Source organism: Pocillopora verrucosa, chromosome 8, assembly GCF_036669915.1.
Source record: "Pocillopora verrucosa isolate sample1 chromosome 8, ASM3666991v2, whole genome shotgun sequence".
Lineage (NCBI taxonomy): Eukaryota > Metazoa > Cnidaria > Anthozoa > Scleractinia > Pocilloporidae > Pocillopora > Pocillopora verrucosa.
The window spans coordinates 9,678,806-9,701,481 of NC_089319.1; the positions used below are offsets into that span (position 1 = coordinate 9,678,806).

General features: G+C 37.1%; 1 protein-coding gene across 1 annotated transcript; it reads right to left on the reverse strand.

The window, feature by feature from the left end:
* Nucleotides 1-975: 975 nt before the first annotated feature.
* LOC131778871 (serine/threonine-protein kinase BRSK2) lies at nucleotides 976-22,209 on the reverse strand. The gene is made up of 24 exons (XM_066171488.1): nucleotides 22,003-22,209; nucleotides 21,817-21,911; nucleotides 17,498-17,583; nucleotides 16,175-16,253; nucleotides 15,301-15,362; nucleotides 14,715-14,799; nucleotides 13,850-13,884; nucleotides 13,672-13,705; nucleotides 13,496-13,564; nucleotides 12,681-12,728; nucleotides 11,776-11,874; nucleotides 11,626-11,660; nucleotides 11,121-11,169; nucleotides 10,520-10,632; nucleotides 10,017-10,123; nucleotides 9,536-9,600; nucleotides 9,144-9,214; nucleotides 8,169-8,359; nucleotides 7,177-7,225; nucleotides 6,615-6,681; nucleotides 6,147-6,218; nucleotides 5,443-5,509; nucleotides 4,975-5,085; nucleotides 976-3,636 (listed from the first exon to the last, which is right to left on the reverse strand). Exons 1-24 carry the CDS (start codon nucleotides 22,070-22,072, stop codon nucleotides 3,353-3,355), a joined length of 2,043 nt encoding a protein of 680 aa, XP_066027585.1. The 5' UTR covers nucleotides 22,073-22,209; the 3' UTR covers nucleotides 976-3,352.
* Nucleotides 22,210-22,676: the final 467 nt, after the last annotated feature.

Sequence of the window (22,676 nt, forward strand, 5' to 3'; positions counted from 1 at the left end):
TTGTAATTTTGAGCAAATGTTTCCATTATTATGGTTCGAGACCATTAAAAGAAAGTTTATACGTAATTAAATTTCGTTTCCAGTGGAAACGCTACAAACATTAGGGAGTTCAATCAGACTCGGCGACGACACATAAGAGATACATTGTTAAAAAGATCATTTTGTTTCTGATAAGTAATTTGCGTTCTTGTGACTCGATGTGTTTACCACCTCTAACTGCGCCAGACCTGCAACCTCTCTGGCCTGATTTCATTTGAAGGCGACTTCGAGTTCCAAATAGAAACGTCAATTACTCCTGTCCCAATTTCTCCTCCCTGAAGACGCAAAGTTTGGCAATTTCATATTCTTGTTTTTCAGAGTAGCTACGGAAAGCACGAAGTTATAAAATCTAGTACGTGTTTGTGCAAGAGTATTTATTCAACGCCTTTCAATTTTAAATGACCACATGCCCTTATTATTGAGATTAATTTAGTATGAATTTACCTAGCGATCTAGTTCAAACCAAGGGGGAAATTTCTATGAATTCATCCAGGGGTTTCGAAAAAAGTCTGTTTTACCGGCGGTCTACAGCTGCCAATAATACCTTTTACCGCCGTCTGCTGAGCTGGCGAGCAGGTCACGTATTTAGGTTTCGCCTTACGGTCTCTTTTCTGGGCACAGCGGTCTACTTCAAAATCGGCAGCCACGTAGAAAAAGTTAATAAAAGGCCTTAGTGAATCCTCATCTGCCAAAGGAATGGGGGCTTGGGAAGCGCATGCGCAATGAGAGGACGAGCCATAGCAACAGATTCTTGTAGCTCGTTCTACAAAAGTCGAAGTCCTTCGGCAAACCTTTCTTGAAGTTGAATCAGATAAACTTTTAATCAGAATTGAGCTTTCTCTGAAACCACCACGTTATTAAAAATTATTTAAGGTCCTTTGGAAAACAAAAAGTCAAATTGCTAAAATTCGTAAATACTTTATTAAATACGATTACAAATGAAGTTATTCGAATTGAGTAAATGTTTACAATAGATTGAGTAGAGTCATAGGGTACGAGTGAACTAATTACAAAGAGTAGACTGACTGGTTATAATGAGGGAGGATGAACTCCGAGCACCTTCAAACCCAAATTTTAAAGGGTTAACGTGTTCCTAGAAGCGCCATAAACAAATTTGACAAACGTTCCAGCACTGTAGTCGTCACTCAATACTCATCAGGAGATGACTCCTCTAGGAGGTTAAGATTATTTATTCCACCACACGCAGCGAAATATAAGGGGCTTTGTATAAAACAAAGCAATTGTATCCTCTCAAATGAATCATCACATGGAAATTTGGAAAAAGGGAATAAATTTTTGTCTGCCAAATTTAGCTACCAGGTGCTAACACTTTCGGCGGAAAACTTAGATGAATCACAGAGCCGTTTCATTTGGCAACATAGGTGTAAAGTCAACCACGTTTACAACGATGATCTCGGAGTTCACTCTTTGGGAACCTTAGGCAAACCAGGACGGCAATGGCAACAAGAACGCGATGAAACCTAGTTTAATGGACAGAATAATAGCTCTACACACCCCTTTTAGATCTTTGTACAATTCCTATCTATCTGCTGCGATAAAACATGCAATCACACAATATTGCGTGGTCCAAGAATGGGAGCCCCTACAACAAATCATTCAAGCTTCCACTTGGAACTCGAACGACTCCTTTAGATCCTACGCTGAAGATGAGGTCTGACGCCATTAAAGATAGCAAGATGAAAGAGAAACTCGCAAAGGGGAACTTAAGTTCATTTTTTAAACACCAGTTCTCTCAGCGTCGCCGTGGTGATTGCGTAAGGCTCCGAAAAATGGTCGAAGAATTACCAGAGTGTGAAATTCTTACAAAACGAGTGAATAACAAAGTCTAGTTTGGGACAAGCTGCTTCGGTTTTCAAAATCATGCCATCTTTTAAATAAAGCTCGTTAAACTTGGCAGACCTAATTAAATAGAAAAAGAGGCTTTTTCACGCAACCTGTCCTGAGATAATTAGTTGTAAAATTTTATCAAATCGAAGTGGATAGTACAAGACAACCAAGTTTTTTTTTAACATCTGAACATGAAAGGGTTTAGGATTGAATCATAAAGATATCTCATACTGTTAACTTCTAAGTAAACCTCCGATAGACTTTATCGAGCCATCCACTTGGAAATTTCATTTGTAACATTTTACAGTGCTGCTGATAGACGTAGCTGTCGTCATACTTCATTGTCAACGTCATAATCATTTCTGACAGTAAGAAATGCGTCTCAATTTGGAAGTATGATCATCATCACATCATAAACATTATCGTCAACGTCATCATCATAACTACTATAATTGTCATCACTGACGTCACGATCAACGTCAACATCATACGAAATAATCACTCATCAGCATCACCGTTACCAACGCAGTCATCACTCACGTCACCAACAACGTCATCATCGTCGTAACCATCAACGTATTCAACATACTCATCATCATCGTCACTTTTACCCATCGTCATAAATAACACTAATTTTGCCTCCAGAGGTACACGTTATTAGCTTCCCCTTACGATTCCAAAACAGCACCGAACAAAGAGGTGATGAGAACAGACACATGGATCGGCAAGTAAGTTCTATCTCGATTTAAATTATTACAGTGATACTTCATTTAAGCGAACACCAAGCCGAATTCGGAAACAAATGTCTTATATTTCCTTTTACAACGAACCCCAATTCAGTGGACACCTCTGTTAAGCGGACGCGGACACTAAAATAAATTGTAGCGGACACTAGAAAATGTTCCGAGGATGTCCGCTTAATAGAGGTTTTTAACAATAGAAATTATTCAAATACAATTCATTTTAGTGTCCGCGTCCGCTTGATAGCGGTTTCACTGTACACAGAAATGAATAACACCTACAATTGGGAACCACTCATCAAACATTGCGATGTTAAAGGTTACGAGGTGCTTGCCTTTTCTCTAATTGAATTCGATCCGCCTGTTGTCCGTTTTCGACAGTAGGTTTCGTAAATTTTTCCCTTTAAGATTGAAATAGTTTTCATAAAAAATCTTAATTCAATTGTAGTGGATTTACAGTAATAAATAATTTTCACCCTCACTGAATCATTCGACTGTTAAATACTGAGTGCGCTTCTTCGCTTTCATCAACAATTTTAAAATTCCTTGATACTAACTGCATTTATTATGGTGGATCTACACCCTCAGCGGTTGTGTGTAATTTCATTCTTGACAATTCTTTTCCCTTTTTTCTTCAATTCGTTCTTCCCACAAATTTCTTGACTTTCGTCTAGGTTTCGATTTTGTTAAGGATACCCTCTCCATCTTTTCCATATTTTGATTTTTCAAACTAACTTTTCACTATTGCCTCCATTGACGGTCTTCTTCAAAGTGTTCTCGTTTTTTCTGGGTCTGTCTTTACCTTCCAAAAGCTCGCCTTCACTTTCAGTATCTGATAACTGAGCGAGGTGTAGCTTAGAGTTTTCAGAACAAGACCTTTTGTCATCTGATAGGGACTTTTCGTCGGCGTTCTCTTCTTCCGCGCGGCAGTTACTAGTGCTTCGTCTTGCGTTCGACAAGAGAATGAGCTGGAGTTTCTCGCATAATTTCTTAAAACGATGAACCGGTCCTACAATTAAGAAGACAGAAAAAGAGTTAGCCTCTAAATCCGTCAGACTTTGATAGCTCAGTAGAGAAACTCTCGCTTATAATAAGCACTCATTGTTTGAAATTAGGAGACTAACTTTTTTTTCGAGAAAAGAAGGTGTAATAGTCTATTTCCTTATGAAATGTTATCGTTCGTGATCACATTACTAGCAAAGGTTACTGCACTCTACCAGCGGTCTCCCGTAAAGACGTCACGCCGGTAGATGGCGTAACGTGTTTATCTAGAGAGTAAAAAATATTCTTGATCGTCAGCCTAGTATTAATCATTTCGACGAGAACAGATGGAAATAACACACGGTCGCTTTGCGGTAAAAACATATCGAGCACAGTTGACAATCTGTTTCAGCGACATGTAAACATGTTATCAACGATTTTCTAGAATACTGACTTAAATTAAAAAACACAAGCAAGTTAATACCGGAAACATCTACAGTCAAAACAGTGTTAATATATTAATAACTCAATGAATTCAAGTCACGATCGCCAAAGATCAATGAAAACGCTTTCGTTTTTACATGGCAAACTTTATCAATACGTTTCTTTTTTCATTTTCTACAAAGTTACCTTAAACACTTAGTTTTTCATCCTCTGATTTTGCAAGAAAGCTAAGCTAAAGTAATTTACGAAGTTTACAAACTTGGGAATTTGTCATTTATCGGGAAAATGATTGGAAATAAATGTCCCTTGTTTGACGCACGTCTTGCAACATCTAGAAAAGACACTCGGTTTAATTACTACGATAAGAAATGGTTGAGTGCAAAACATTTTGGTTGGGCAAATGATATTTTTTGTTCCAGTACTAATCTCGCGATTATCGTACCAAAGCCTCTTGTAGCCTACGGCAGCGAGCTGTTTCGCGGGCGTTTTGACGGCGGATTATCCAAATGACCGCTGCCTTTATTCTAAGCAAGCGCCTAAAACAACCGTCAGCACAAGAGGCTAAATCCTTTCTTTTTACATTTTCAAACTCGCTCCCAGACACCAAAACAAGGCAAAAAACGAAAGAGCAGCCTTGCACAAAGTATGGCGGCAAAATGTAGCTTTGAAATGAAACCGCCATGACATTGGCGAGAATCTTGGCAGTTTCCTCCCATGAGTGACCAAGACAAAATTTCTCTTTAAAATATTAACACAATATCGAGCAGACAAGTGATGAGAATAAAGAAAAATATCAATTAGGGGATAATAGTTGATCTAACGCCAAATTCTCGGAACTAACATCATAAGAATTGCATGACAAACAGTAAGCAGAATCACTACTGAGATCTTGGAAGTGAGAAAGTTAAGCTTCAATACCAACCTGACTCAAGAACTATCGAGGACCGTGTGAACGGAACTTTATCTGCTCTACTTTGGTCTGTCGGACTTATATTCACAGATATGTGGACCGCCTTATTAAACATGGTCTTTCCTAGGAGAATGAAAGAGAAAAAGCATATAAAACCAGGGGTTTATAGCTTCTTCCAAATGGAGAACCTGAAAGGGAGGGAAATCCAGAGGAAAAGATTTCACGAATCAGGCACAATAAAGATGGTGTTTGGTTTCAACAATACAGAGAAACTGAACTGTATCTTCAAATGTTTACATATCGACTAAAAAAACGCATCTTCTCCAGCTGGACAGTGGTATTTCTAAAGGACGATCTCATGCCTTCATTCAGCGACAGAGAGTAGGAGGGGGGGGGTGGGGGGGGGAAACAGAAAGACTACAACTTCTTCCAATTTAACAATACAATTACTGAAATTCATTAACACCTGTCCAAACATACCTCCTGGTTTTTTGTATTCTGCCTTAAAGCCGTTTTGTGAGAGAACGGAGTGAGTCAAATGGCTGACCTACAAAACCAGTTACTCATTTTCAGTTCACTGAAACATTACGGCTTAATCGGCCACTGATATTGAATCATGGCTGCTACACACAGAAACAAGTATCAGTTAAAGACCATTTACAAGGCAGGAAAATCAGGTATGGACCTGTCAAATATCAAGGGAGTGGCAGGGACCCAGGTTCTTTCACGTTTTGAGGCCATAGTTGCCTTTGGCCCCAAAACTTTAAGAAAGATAGGTACGTTTCTAAAAAAACATATTGTTGACAGTTTACACCAATTTTGGGCTCGTACTTCTTTCTTGGCGGGTCCGTCCCCGGGTTTCCTACTGTGTAAACCGCCTTTTAGTCACCTATACTTGGTTACTGTCGGAGAGCTAAAACAAAGTAAGAATGACGGACATGGGAACCAGAACAAGCAAAACAAACAAAAGCCAATCTCTTTGTATAGGAGTGGTTAGACACTGGTGACCAAGACATTCACGGTTTTAATTTCATAACTGATTGGATTAGACCGTGGTACGAGGTTTCCAGATCGAGGACAGAGCCAAGTAGTGCAAAAACAAAGGAATTCCGCATTTCTAAATGACACTTTTTGAAAATTGCTTTGAAGAAAAACAGCTCTACCGACATTCAAGTTTTACTCACTGATAAAAATGCATGGACAACATCCGCTTTAACAGTGCTGAAAGGCTTTTCTCTTGTGACGATAAAGAAAGGCTAAAGGGACAACAAAAGAAGAGGAATTGGTATCAGTTTGAACAATAAGTATATCAAAGCGGAACGCGAAAGCCTAAAGAATGACTAACATTTCATTTCTCCTCGCAGTATCACTACTGAATAAAACACTAAGGTTTTGAGAATAAATGAAATGATCACCAACAAAAGACGCTCTTGATTGTTAAACAAATTCTCCTTGTCAGAACCATAGGAAATGCATAGAAAACAGAATGGAGAGTATACATACATATGTAAGGGGCAAAGGATTTTGTGTACACAAGCAAACATTCCAAAAGAAGTTTTGTTCTAAAATTATACTGACTGAAAACTTACTGGTGCAACATCAACTCTCAATTAACTCTACATCATTGAGATATAAATTAAAACTCGTCTTACCTCGTGTTTCGAGTGCGAGTTGTGGTGTCCTAACACTAAATGACCAAACCATGAACGTTTAACGATGCTGAATGAAATAATGAATAAATAAATAAATAAATAAACAAATGAAGAAAAAGATAAAAATCACCTTAATACACGTTTAGAAACAGTGTAAAAGAATATAACCCCCCACTAAATTCATAACAAGAAAACATGAGTTGTATGCACGGGTTTGTCCAACAAGATGCAAAACGTTTATTAAACTAAAGCAATGATAACGAACAAATCGTTCGTTTCCTAACCTTGTGCTTTCCCTAGTTGACACTCGCATAACGTTTAAATAATTAACGTTGCAAAATCTGGCTCAGAAAATTCAGTTAGCCCATTTTTCAAAGGCCGAAAATCGACAGGGAATTTTTAAAACTAGCTTTCAGTTTTCTGTTAACACCTCACTTCGGATATATGACCAATCTTTCAATTCACCGCAATATTGTTGGCGAAAAAACGGGGGCGAAAAGGGGGTGAGATTATTTGTCTTTCGACTTTACCAAAGATGCAGAGTTTAAACACTGAAACTTACTCAGGAGACGAGTCAGGCGAGGCGGACACTGGGCTGTTTTCTACGCAATCTAAGAAACAACAGACGGAAACAAGTTTATCATTCAATAGTATTCGAAGCCACCACTCTTCCTTTCATTAGAGGAAAGAAGATTTCCTTGTTGGGCTAGTCTACATCAATTTGTCTACTTTTATTTTTTTTAGCATGAAGTCGGAAGACACATTAGCTCAGATGTTGAAAACTACTTGTGCTATGTTTATCAGCCAACTAAATAAAGTCAAAATTCTTCTTTACCAACAAGATAACGATAAAATCTAACAACCGCTGACCATTATAACGCAACCTATACGCTGAGTACAAGACAAATGCCAAAGCTGTTTTTTTCCCCTCCCCTTGCTGGTTTGTGTTTTCACTATACGGTACAAATGTTTACATTCTTGACGTCGTTCAATTCGAACTAAATGAAGTTCCCTTCAAGGGCTACAACTGCGCAATTTTAGCCGGCAGCTCAAAACCTATTGCGACTTGGTTCCTCGCGTGGTAACTCTTTAACTCCAAAGAGTGATTTGCATCTAATTTCTCCTTACAATATCACCCCTAAATCACACATTAAAGGTCATGAGAATAAAGAAAATGATCACCAACTAAAGAAACTCTTTGATTGTTAGACCAATTCTCCTTGTCAGCGCATCAGTAGATGTACAGAGAACAGTATGAAGAATATGAATACTGATGTTAAGGTGTAAAGGATTAAGGTGCCTCGAGGCGATTGCTTGTTTTTATTTTGAGTTCGCGTTAGCTTCTTGTGATGTTTTTTTTCCCTTCTGATTACTTTGGTTTGGTTTTACCAAACTCAGTCGAAATGCGATTATTACCACGTAATGATTGCCAACTGACTCGTGTACATTAAAATAGTTTTGCATTGCTTAATATAGAGTAGAGTAGAGAAGGAAAGGAAACAAAATAGAAGACGTCTACACACAGTTCACCTTATCTGGCATCTCAATACCTACTCGATAACTTTTTTCTGTGGAATCTTGGCGAGCTCACAATCGCGTTCTTAAAAGTGGCAAGTCGTGTCCGCCAGGGGCTACCTGGTGGTGAGGTGGCGTGGTGCGTGGGTGATTCAGGAGGGGTAGACAAGGGACTTTCTTGTTGATGCACGGTATACGGCTGATGTCGGGGACTCACTTGCACCAAAGGACTACAAACATTGAAATAAAAAGTAGTGAAACGATGGCAGACAAAGTTCCATGATGGAAAAGGTCCACCTCCCTCTAAACAAACAGAACACGAGTAAGTATCGTTAACTGGGATAAAACAAGCACCATGCGAACTGGAACACTCCTTCTCAGTGCGGTGTGAATGCTACAGTGCTATTGAGTAGTATACGTAGGCACTATGAATAACCAATCGGGTGAAAGGATTTTGAACCACCTAGTGTGCACTGCCTTGGTGTGTTGCCGCCTAACCGGTTTTTACTGACCTAATCGAGATGATGAGAATTTAACAAATCAAATCGTCATCTTGGATGGCAATCTGGCCAAACTATTGGTTAATTTTGTACCACATTGTACAAAATCCTGTACCCTTATTTACTATACCCCATAATGCGCATGTGTACTACTCTATTGATAATGATTATCCTGGTGCACCTGTAAACTAGTTGTACTCACACATGGAGGGGAATAAAACAAATGAAAAAAGTAAAGATTATACATGAGCAGATACAGAAAAGACATGAAGACAAATACGCACTAAACAGGTTATAATCTATCGCGAATATTTTCCTGATTCTATGATCTGAGGGAAAACGTTCCTTTAATTCTATGGTTGTCAAGATCAACTTTTCAGTCGATCCCGAATGCGCCTCCGAGGGCTGCAGTCATTTGACAATCGAAATTAAAAGGTCTAGTAAAACTGACAGCATTGCTCCATTTTAAGTAAAGATTCGATAACGCTTTTGCTATATTGTCAAACAGCTCTACCTTACGACCCCGGAATAGGTCTCAGCTCTTGTCCTTGGAGTAACAGGCGGTGAAGCGGTCAGAGACGTTTTCTGTTGACAGAGGATGGAACACATGGCAATGACTACAAAGGTTTTCAAGGGTGATAATTTTGCGGGTTTGGTTTGCAAAACTTGCGCCAGCCTTTCAAAAGTCAAATAATCAACGGTTCCATTCCCGATTTCCTGCACTTCCAGCACTTTAAATAATCAACCCTCAGTTCTCACCGGTTCCTCGAGTCATTAATCTTTCATCCAATTGGTTATCGTGTTAAAATTGCTTTTAATCCCACGACACTTATTCGAGATGCGCTATACATCTCGAGTTTTCGTGAACCGTCATCGGTGTCGTTAATACCCTTTTCGTGAATATACTGACCTTGGTCGTTGTAATCTGGGAGATCCACAGGAGTCGACTCTTTTCCTTGGGGCGTCTTCCACTATAAAACAAAACAACCGTATTACAACGTGGGTCAGAACAAAAAGGGCAATCTGAAACACACCTTCAAAGGCTAAAATTCTGAATTCATCTGCACTCTTCCTTTTCTAAACTACAAACAGCAAGCGAACTAACACATAATAGGCCTATCATGAAGTTAATTTCGACTCCATGTTTTGCCTAACTCTGTTAGGACAAAAATGATTTGTCAGAAGGAGCTACTGGGAATTTTAAAGCAGCGTCAGATAAACTGAACAAAGACTCAGTCGCCATTGGTTTATTATTGCCTCTGATTGGTTGAGATGGCGCGAGTTTTCCGGACCAATCATACGACATAGTACAATAAAACCAAAACAATCTCAGATCGCTTACGACACTTAAATGAAAATTGCACTATTGCCAAGCAGAAAACCTTACAAATTTCTTTTAAATTCTTTATCGTTGCCACTGCAGAATCCTCGTGAGTCGGTGATCTCTCTTTCCTCTCCAGTAGCATGAAGTAGATGACTTTTTCTATCGTCTTTCTAAAGGATAAATGAATCCAACTTCAGGGTTTCTTCCTAAAGTCTTAGCGTCATATGGGGCATAAAATATTGCGCCCAAGGATAACTACAATTTCTAAGTACTAAATTCATTTGATTTAATCATTCGCAACATAATTGACAACAGGATTGATGTTACGGCTGCTATATAGCCTCTCACTGTCATAACCGCCTTTCTCTTTTTCGCTTACTCACTGACAAGACTATACAGTAACGTTCAAACACTTTTTCAGTTCTTACGTCCCCTTTCTTGAGCAAGGGCCCCCTAAAATTGAAGGTTAGAGCTGGAATGGTAAATTAACGATCAAATCTTGGGAGTAAAAGGGTTAAAACTTTTATTCCCATGAAATTCTACGGCAACCGTTCAAAAGGACTTACTCTTGCTTCAAGAGGTTACGAAGAAGTCTCTCTCTATTCTTGAAACAGCCCAAGGAAGACATACTGTGTACCACATCAGGGTCAATTTCATCTTTACTTGGGATAACTTCCGTCTGCATGGAAAAGAAAACATTACATATAATCATCATTACAATATTCTTACCCACAATAACAATCAATGATAGTCACACCGGATAACCGCGTCGTTTCATAATCACTGGTATAACTAAATGCAAAGGTTTTATTACTGACAAAGTATTCATAAAATAATGGAGTAAATCCAGTTTTTGGCGCTATTTTCGCCACTTGAGGCGTAGGCCCATTTCTAAAAACAATCTCTAGTTATCGCGCCGATTAGTATTCGTGCAAACACAGCTGTAAAACGTATTCGCATATTATTCGTGGAAACACAGCTGTAAAACGTATTCGCCTATGCGAACGTTGTAGAGGCGAAATAGCGTGCTTCAGAGTGTGTAAATTTACAGGGACATTAGCGTACATATCTTCAAAATTGATCCTCTTAAGCATGCCCAACGTTTGACCTCTGTACGAATTAGCACTTTCCACTACGTTTTGCAGCGAAGGGCAAAAAGGGAAGTACCTTGACAATGTCGACAACGTGAGGCTCCAAAGGCAGTTCATCTTTAAAACTGCAAATAGATCACACACATTGAATTCAATCGGAAAAAGGTGTGTAAACAAAGAAATATAATGAGCGGCTCCACTAAGGAATTTCAATCTCTGTCTCCACCATCGTGTATTTTTCGTTGGCTATGACATAATCTTTAGTCTAAGAGCAATTTTCATTCGAGTGCTGAAAATTATCCTGGATTGATTAAGTTTTACTTTAATTCCCTCTGTGATTGGTTCAGAAAACTCGTGCCCCTTTCTCAACAAATCAGATGTAAAAGTAAAAGCAATCACGACTTGGTCACCCGCGTTTTCCCGCGCTTTGGGCAGTTTGGTTGGCTTTACTTTGAGTAATCATTGGCTCTTAAAGGTATTTTCCTATTTTCTGATTACCTGTTGAGATTGTTTTAACTGGTTTTGGTTTTAAGACACTCAATCGAATAGCGAGCTATTACCTTGCGCCAAAAATCACCCACCTGTTAAGAAAACTATGCTTCTTCACATCCTCCATCTACAAAACAACACGGATTACGCCATCAGTATCATTCTGGTAATCTCAGAAATAAGATGATTTCCCTCACGATTTATCTACATCACTATCAGGGCAACAGACATTGTTACTCAACTGTAAGTCTTTTCGCTGGGTCTACATTGATCATCCCTCGGATCATGTCCTGAACATCAGTTGGTATGAAGACTGGGATGCTAAAATGTCCCCTCTTCACCTGGAAGAAGACAAACATGCCATGGATGTCAAAATTTCTTGGGACAGTTATTCAAAACAAATCCTGTACCCAAATATATTACAAAAGATCACTTTTTGCCGATTCTGGCGTATATATAGAATAACCTCTCCCTTTTGTAATAATGTTTGTAAAACTAAACAGTCAACAAGTTTCGGTACGGTTTACTCGGCACACAAAATCCAATGTTGTTTGGGAGAGAGTGAGGGAGGGCGATTCGATATAAGCATTACCGCGTTACGTGAGAGACTTAGAACCACGTGTCTAGACGAAAACTTTTTGAGGCTGGGGTATTACACAGTCGATGGACTTCAAGTTTTCTAATCTTCATGAAAAAAAAATTTTTGAGCGAAAAAAGATGTCTCCAATCAAAGCCTTATACAACTTTGTTACTTCTCATAAAAAATCAACGTTCACATAATGATGAACTGATTGTTTAGAACGCGGCTTTGGAAAACAAGGACTGAACTTTCGTAACCAATGTAGCTGGACTGGTCCTACTTGGCAGAGAAATTTCTTAAATCCCAGTAACCATTTACACCCTAACATCAGTATATGCATCTTCTCCACACTGTCCTCTACACAACTCATGAGGTACTGACAAGGAGAATTTGTTTAACAATCAAGAGGTTCTTTAGTTGGTGATCGTTTCCCTTATTCTTGTAAACTTAACGTTTGACTCTGGGGTGATATTGTAAGGAGAAATTAGATCCTGGTCACTATTGGGTCAAAGGATTAAAAAGTAAAATCATAGTAAGCACTCTGACCAGTAAGTACTATACACTCACTTTCTCCAACAGATTTCTTAAATTTTCATCATCAAAAGGAAGTGCTCCCTGAGAAGAAGAAGAAGAGTAGAACACATAAGAAAGAAACTTCTCGTTTGGTTTTCTTAGTTTTTTTTTTCTTTTAATGCAATTAAAAATTGCTAGATCTTTGATTATGGGAGTACATTTAACCAATCTGCAAAATGGTGTTGTGCTGATAATAAGAGTTTTATGAAAAGTTCCCGGATCCCTAAACCTCTAAACTTGAGCATCTAGGGTACCCAACATATACTCTACGGTTTGTGCTGGGGATAATTTCCTAGTTCCCCAAATGTAAAGTGACGTATCTTTCAGTGGGTTATCAAGCACTGTTGGAGCATAGCCTTGCTGAATTGAAGGCACGTAGGCAATGGACTGGGTGACTTTGGCCACCTCTGCCACCATCATTCAGTCGAAAAACAGACATCAACTAGAGGAGGGAGGGAGGGGGGAAGTAAGAGAATGAAGAAAATAGAAGTGTATATCTCACAAGTGGTGCAGCAGAGAGCTTTTCCCTAGACTGTCACAAAACAAAAACCAAAGTGATTGAAACAGCCAATCAGAAGAAAAGAAAAGATCACAAAGAGCCAATCAGAATGCAAAGTAAAATCAAGCACAATGCTGACAGACATTGCTTTTGGTTTTGAATCTAACTGGTTAAGAGGATGGTACAAGTTTTCTGGAACAAGCACACAGTAAAGGAAAGAAAAACAAGATAAAGCCCAGATTACTTTTGACACTCAATTGTACATCTTTTACATAGGATAGATTGTGCTCTTATTAAAGTGATAACTTACAACAAGCAGAGCATAGAGGATAACGCCACAGCTCCAAACATCTGCTTTTCGACCATCATATTTTTCACCCTAAAATACAAATCACCTCACAAATTACATACAATGCAGACTGAAAAATGAACAGTATAAAACTATATTAGACAAGGCATACTATGAAAGTTTTGGATGGTACATACTCGAATGACTTCTGGGCAAGCATAATGTGGAGACCTGGCAGAAGATGAAAAAGAAAATACTTGAGAAATGACAAAATGACAGTTTGAAGTTGTCTAGCATGCACTTATAAAATGTGTATTACTATCATTTTATACAACATTTAAAGAAAGGATATAAAGTACAGTATATGTAGCATACCCACAGCTGGTCTCAAGCATGGCATTATCTCCAACCTGCCAATAAAATGAGGCCAAACATTGTTACAAAAATTGAATGTAAGCATGAACATTGTATGGCATTATTTTCATGATTTGTTTTTTGAAGGATCAGTCTGAGTCACATTATCTCTTGACTTGAACTAATTTTTTTACTCCTTACAATACCTCTTGCTATGAAGGAGTATCAATGGGCCACATCATTTTTTATCCCACCCCACCCTTGCAATGAACAGAAGGAATAGCCCCACCCCACCCCAACCCTCCCTTGCAATGGACAGAAGAATAGAATATATTTCCTTGGTCCACCTATAAACAGTTCTGGGCTGAAGAAGAATGGCAGGGCTGATTGTAATTCTCTTAAATGCATGTAAATAAGCCTTTCCAACCCCATAAAAACCATAAAATTTTAAATCAAAAGTGATATGAATAGGACTAATTTGCATGCACATGAAGGAAGAGTGGGAACATTTTCCATTATGAAAGAGGCAGACTCGAAGATTTAACCTCTTTTTTGATTAACAAAGACACATTTTCCCTTAAATAAGCACTGCAATTTCTGAGACGCTTAACCCTTTAGCCCCTAAGAGTGACAAGCATCTAATTTCTCCTTACAATATCACCCCTGAATCAAACATTAGGGTCATGAGAATAATGGAAAGGATCAACAAGTACAAGAGCTCTTGATTGTTAAGCAAAATCTCCTTGTCAGCACCTTAGGAAATGTACAGAAAACAGAACTGAGAATGTGTACACTGATCTTTGGGTGTAAAGGGTTAACAAAAATAAATAAAAAGACACATAATTGTCAAAATACTTTAGAATTATGTGCAAACACACACATATACCTGTAAAGATGCCATTCCAAAGTCTGCAACTTTTATATTCATCTTTTTATCCAGAAGAAGGTTCTCAGGCTTCAAATCTCTGTGGCTAAAATATACATTATAACTTGAATTTAGCAGACAAAAGCCAAAAGTCTCATAATTAAGAGAAGACCTCTCCAAGAACATGATATCAAAACTTAACTTAAGAAATAATTCACTCAAGACAAGATTAAGAATTAATTTTAGCCTCTAAAAAGCCATTGCTCACATTTACAAGAAATAATTAAAACTTGACTGTAACATCTTGGAGATAAGTGAAACCAAACACAAGTTACAGTACATACATCATTAAAAGCGACATTATAGAAATTTTCACGTGCACTCTAATTGGCTGTCTATAAATGTACACATTTTCTTTGAACAACACCAAAAGGTAGCAAAAACATGAAAAGAAGTCAGGAAACTGTGAACACCAGAAATATCTCTGGAGTATTTAATGTGTTGAGAAGATCAGACCAAAATCAGAACATATCAAGTCTAAATGGTTTTTCTGAGTTTGAAAGAAAAGCTTGGTTGGTGCAAAAATATATGTTAAACATGCACTCACCAAACACAATGCTTGTGACAAAAATCAACAGCCGAGATCATCTGGGCAAAAAATCTTCTTGCCTAATTAAGAGAGAAAAATGAAAGTATGCTCCCTGAAAATTATTTTTCCAAAAGCAAAGTTAACATAAAAACTTTAAACATAACTTTCAATAAAGTAGGGTATAAATACCTCTTACTAACTGAGTTCAAGGGCCCTACTGTAAGTTACAGACCAAGTTTTTTCTGCTCAGATTTATGGCCCAAGCATGAAATGCCCAGGCCATACATTATGTGAAAAAAGCAAGGTTCTGTAACTTACAGTATAGACCAAGAAAAACAAGGTTAGCAAGATGTTTATTTTATCTCTGGGTTAAAATAGAAGGGGGAAAGATTTCAATTCAAGCAGAATGGCCATTGATGATTGATGTGCATCAAATCTTAACACAATGCAGCAAGTATGTCCATAATATTTCCATCAACCTGCTGTTTGCAAAACCCTTCAAACTCTCTCCACATATATTTTGTCTTTTCACAGTATTTGACGACCTTTTGAGTACTTAGTCTTCATCGTGGATGGTCATCTTTCTTTATTTGCTACTTGTCTTCTTCAAAAAAACTCTAAGACTCCAACTGGAAAGTTTGGGAGCTTTGCTTTATTTTTCTCACTTGCGTAGTTTTCCTGAAATCTGTTTCAAATTTTTCTTCAAGAGACATATTGGCAATCAAAACAAACTTTTGAATTAAGTAGGCCATACAGTGAAATATAGCCTGCAAAATGGACCAATCATAGTGCACGTACTAACTGAGAGATATAATAATCCAAAATATGCTGAGTTACATTTTCAGTAAAAATTAAAGCTTGTGCTCAAGCAAAAATAATTTAAACATGTTACCTCTCCCAGAGGAAGCCTTCCTCTCTTGACCAGGTGGTCAAAAAGCTCACCACCAGAAACATGTTCTAACACTAAAAATCTAAAAGAAAGAGCAAGATACATTTGAGTTTAACTCTTTATACCCTAACATCAGTATGCATATTCTCCATACTGCTCTCTATAAATTTCCTTAAGAGCTGACAGGGAGAGTTTGTTCCCCAAACAAGAGCTTCTTAATGGTTGGTGATCATTTCTTTTATTCTTATGACCTTAACCCTTTAACTCCCAGATCAAATTTGTAATTCTCCTTACTGTCAACCATATACTTTTTATAATGTTAGTTCAGAGAATTTAGTATTGGATCAACTTATTTTCCCCAAATTGATATTTTTCTTAATTCTCATCACTTATCTGGTTGATATTGTATTGACATTGTACTTGGAGAAATTTTGTCTTAGTCACTCATGGGAGTTAACCCTTTCACTCCCAAGATCTAATTAGTAAATCTCCTTACTATCTGCCATACAATTCTTATGATGTTAGTTCAGAGAATTTGGTATTGGATAAACTAATAATCCCATGATTGATATTCTTCTCTATTCTCATCACCTGCCTGCTTGATATTGTAAGGAGAAATTCTGTCTTGGTCACTTGTGGGAGTGAAAGGGTTAATGAGTTTGGGGGTGATATTGTAGGAAGAAATAAGAAACTAGTCACTCTAAAGGGGTCAAAAGAGTTAAATGATGAAAAAAAGAAGAAAAAATTACAAGCAGTGTCATAATGATAGCTGAGGTCAGTAACTAGTGATTTCAATCAAGTATTGGTGGAGTATCAGTCAACTATCATGGCAGTAAAAACCCCACCACTGAGTTGCCATTATACATCACAAGCGAGTCTGTCAACTTTTAGTTGACTATCATCAAATTTTCTCCGATTATCTGTTGACTATCTACTGGTGCAGAGGCATTTCCATATCAAGCAGCTGCCAATGGTGTCATAGGCAGTTGTGCCATGAAAGGGGCTACAATGGGCTGAAACCCAAAGACTAACCTGCTTGCATGCAGTTTAAATAAACAGTGATAAAAGGGCTTATAGGCAGAGGTAGGGGTAATTGGCCACTGCTAACAGGCTTTCAATGAAACACCTGGTTACATCCATCAACTATTGACCAGTTAGTCGATGAAGTGACAGAAGTTGCCACGATCCTTACGTTTCCCTATATCTTTATGTGGGACCTCTAAGATCTCAACAAGGTCCTTTGAGGACCTTGATATTATCATGGAAGATATTTGAAAGTTAACAACGGCAGAGAAAGCAAGAGTTTGGCAATATCAGTAAACTCACAGGTGTTTCTTGCTCTCATAAACATCGTATAGCCCAAGGACATGAGGATGATCGATAAGCTTCATGATGGCAATTTCTCTTTCAACCTGGAACAAAGAAAACCAAGATACACACATGTGAATCAGCATCATTCAGCATGTGACAAATAAAAAATTGCATGTCAATCATTGAAATGCTATCAAAGAAATTTGTTTCAAAGCCATTTCCCAGTTATGAGTAATGTGTGAATCAATTCTACATTCTGAATTTGCTCAAAGGTTTGTGCAAACTTCATGGAACCCCTCAGACATTTACAGAGAGGTTTGGGAAACACTAAGCTGAAACTGCAGTGTTTATCGCGTAAGAAAAACACACAGGAATGGCAGGAGCAATGCTAAAGTAGCATTGTACCAGTATATAATCTCTGCATTCATATCACTATGCCTTAAAGAGCACTTAAATCTGTTATTGTGCATACTCTTAAATTTAAAAGCATTTTCTATTAAGTTTTCAAATTTTAAAGAGGAAGTTTAAGTCAAATGTAAAAATATTTAGAGAGGAAGTTTATCCCTTTAGCTCCCATGAGTGACCAAGATAGAATTTCTCCTTAAAATATCAATACAATATCAAGCAGACACGTGATGAAAATAAAGAAAAATGCCAGTTAAAAACCAAATTCTCTAAAACTAACATCATAAGAACTTTACAGCAGACAGTAAGGAGAACTACTAATGAGATCTTAGAAGTGAAAGGGTTAAGTCAAATGTAAAACCACTCTCTCAGGGTCATAGTAAATAATCAACTATGTGTATTTCACGAACACATGTACCTAAATACTCTCTGAAAAAAAATACACTCTTTTCTGAGAAACATGCTGGTTTTTCCTTTTACTAGACAAAATCTGTGAACTACATGTTTATCCAGTACAAAAAAATACTTCTCTGGACTTCAATCAAACCTGTCAAAAGCTGAAAATGGACTAAGATAAACAAAACAGCGCAATTTTACTTTAAACCAAAAAAACACATCATGCACAATTATGTAAATAAACACAGTATGGTGGGATGACATGAATTACAAATGAATTTACACTATTCCCCAAGGTCTAATCCACATGTTCCTTTATGAAAATATCATGTCAAATGAATCAAACTACAATTAAAAACAGTGGTCAGTAAATTCCTTGATTACAATTTCCTTTCTGAGAAAAGGTTAATTTTCTTCAAGTTTTGAAGTAGATAGATACTACAAAATATGGATGGCCTTGGAAATCAAGTTTTACAATAAATCTGTGTTGTCTACTTAACCACATCTCGAGCTGATGATTCACACACACAAGTAGATGAGGAAATACTGTGGCAAAATCAGTGAAGCTTTTTACTTTGGACTGCATTAATAAGAAAAGCTGAATTCATACAAAAATCTACTTGTTTTATTCAATCAACAACTCTTACAAATGATATCATAATGGGAAATCAGAATTATTCACTTGATAAATGCAAATTTTGCCATTAAAGAAATATGTTCATGGTAAGCCAAAAAACACAGGTTCATCCTTTATTTCAGTCTATAATTTGGAAAAAAAAAATTGGGATCTATTTAATAACAACAGTATCTCCTATTTCTACTACTAAGAGGATATTAGATAAGGAAACTATTTCATAATTTTTTTTTTTACTTAAAAAGGACCAAATTTTATCATGTTTTTATTATCAGTGCAGGAAATTAAAAATAAGTGGTTTCTGTATTTACATCACACCATAGCTTAAGGTCATGCAATGCTTGAGAGACCAAAATCTTCACTTGAACTTCATGTATTTGTTTCATTAAGATAATCAACTGATGCTGGCTTTAAAAAATTGAAACTTTTACCAATACAATGTACAGAAATACAGTCTTGTTGTTGTTGATTATTTCAGCTTGATTCTAAAAATAACTTAAGGAATTATTTCCCTTGCCATTCATTTATGATAATGAATCATGTCCGAATTGCACATACAAGCACGGAAATACTGTAAAACATCAATCTGTGTAAACCTTAGGTTCTCATCTTGTGAAGAATATTTTTTTGAGCCAATTTCTAAATTGATCCCAAATTTGACATTCATACCACATCATTCTGACTACAAAATTACCTTTTCACACAGCACAAAACCTCATATTTAACCTTAAGGTAAATTTAAGAATAATTTGCTCAAAAACCATTACAGAAGGTTCTTCACGCAAGATCTTAGTGATCTGTAAGGATGGCAGGGGGACCTGAGAAATTGCTTCTGGGAGAGATGGTGGGGAATTCGGCATCCTGAAGACCATCCCATTGAACAGGAGGCTTAATATATCATATTTACTTGTGTGAGCAATATCACTAGGCAGTGGACATTTTTCTTAAACATCAACTCAATTTAAAGCCCAAAAGATACATTTTTTTTATATACAGGAGTAATGGTATCAGCAGTACAACTAACTCAAGAAGAGAAAGTTAGCTTATGACAAAAAGGAGTGAAAATAGTCATCCCACCCAAGTATAGGTAAGAGGTTTCATCAAAAATTTTTTCCCTTAAAATTAAGACCCCAAGAAATGTTCTTATTCAATAAAGAACTTTTATAATAGCAGTATAATCAATACTGCAATATCTCCAGGAGATTACTGCTGTAGTGGAATAACACAAGCTCTGCAAAATCAAGTCTTCTCAAAATCAACATTTTGCAATAATTGCAACAAACATGAGCCTTAACATCATAAATGTAACTTGTATATAATGTATAAAATTGTAGCAAAAATGATTCTTCCTTGAAGAAGTTTTGCCAAAAAATAAGAGCACAGTAGGAATGAAGCACAAAAAAAACAACTTCGAGAGTTAACCATACAATCTTCTCAGAAGTAATAGTAGTGACATGACGAAATTTCTACTTCCTGCAGACTGTCTGACTAGATTTATTTGCACTTGATAATTTGATTTCCTCAATACAGCTTCAAGTGCGAACATGATGTACTATTCAATTTCCTTTATGCATCAAGAAAAACAAAACAAAACAAATTCTTCAAATCTGACAATTGGGGGCGCAATTATTACATGTACTATGCAAATATAGAAGAGCCCCGTTGTGATGGTGTTGACCGATGAAATGTAACAAAATTGACAAGAAATAGACATGTCGACAAGTTGATCATGTTCACACATTTCAGAAAACATGGTATATTTTGATGGGGAAAAAAGATAAATTTTTATCACCTTTTTAAATGAATTAGATTAGAGTACAAAACTTTTTTAAGTGAGACTCAAACGGCGAATTGAGAATTAGGTCAGACTGTGATTGATAGAAGTTGTTTACAAGGTAACGTTGAATCGATTTCAAGGGTCAAATTTGTACCACAATTTCGCAAACTCGTGGAATCTTACTGAGATCGTAAGTTCTCACATCGAACAAAATAGTGTTCTTCGGTTTCGAACTCTCGAAAACAACATCTGCATGTTTTGTAATAAAAATCCCCTAATTGGCCGGTTGACATAAGATAGTCACCCAAAACTAACAAATACAACGTGTAGATTAACGGAAGCAATTTCTAAAAATTCTAGCGTATGCAAAGAAGTTATTTATCCGGATAAGGTTCTGTTCCGAACCTAAATATTTTTTTCTTTTGCAAAAAGAAGCACTGTCTCCGAAATAACGTTTGTCAGTCGACGGACAAAGCGAACCATAAACCTAAGTTTACACATATTTTCTTTAAGGAATACAGAACACAACAACTGACAATGTTTTACTGTGAAATAGAAAAGGCGAATGTTTGTTTTGAGTTTTATCTTATGTCGAAATTACCGTCATCTGTCATGTAGTTGGCGGAAGAATTTATTTGTCACGGAAGATTTACGAAACACTTCAAGCGCACAAACTTGCTTAAAACAAAAAAAAAATTTTGACCCTAACCTCAATAAACAGGCTAAACGAAAAATATAGTCCAAATATCCTAGGGAAACAAAGCAAGCCTGAAACTCATCAATATTTCAAACAGGGAAGTTTTGGCAAAAACTAAGACGAAACTTCAGTGTTTATCGCTTCACTAGAAACAAACAGGAATGGTACGATACTACTGGCAAACGACGCGTAAATAAGCTGATTTACTTCTCGTATTGCACAAGGATGTTGGCTGCAACGTAATGAAGATAACCCCGTTACAAGATAATGTGGAAATAAATGGCGATCTGTCAAGCCGTTTGTTATTTTCATCGCACAATCAGATGCAAATTGCATGTTTACATCGTCGGAATATTCTAGAATCTTTCAATTTTCCCTAAAGTTCTTATTTACGTTGAAACAACCAATTTGTGAGAAGTTCCTACCTTGCTTAAAACTTGCTCGCTAAGCTTCGTACGGTCGATAATTTTAACTGCAACTTTCTTCTTGGTGACACAGTTAATTCCAAGTTTCACGAGCCCTGTTGAAATGAAACAAAAACAGTCAAGCGAGCTGTAATAAAAAAAAAATGAAAGTACAAAATTTAGAGAGCGCGAAATCATTGTTCGTACCGGTTTGCCCTCTACCCAAAGTTCCTTCGAGAATGTAGGGTCCCACAGACCGTATTTCAAATCCTGCCATGGCAAATCAAAATTTTCAACACTTGTGGTGCAGAACTGATTTATAGAAACGCAAATACTCCCCAAATCTGCCGAACTTCAGCATCATTTCGGAAGCTGTGCGATATTCTCAACAAAAACTGGCAAACTCCAGCTTTGAAAAGCTTCAGTTTGAACCTCATTATACTACATCTGTCAATCAAATCCTATTGTTCCCTCATTGACTGTGATTGGTTAGCGTCCATTTTCACAAACAAACAACGAACAACCAATTTTTTTCGCGGCAAATGAGCTGGGATCACGGTTTCGTTCCCGCACCTGGCCGCGAAACGATATTTTTAGGCGTATTTTTTTCTGTGTTGACAAGAAGCTTGCGATTTATTTAATTGAAATGTTATTTTCACCACTTTGGTATTCTACACACCGAAAAACCTCCAATCTGAGAGGCAGATGTCTTTATGATAAAAAATGATAAGTTAAACCAATTCAAGAGGTCGTAAAATTTCTGTTGCAATATGAGGAAAAATGTAAATTTGACCAAAGTGGCTGTGTTTTTTAAAGAAAAATCTATTTGTTTGGCACAAACGTCATTTGGCTTTCTAGATTTAAACCTATTGCAACTTGTT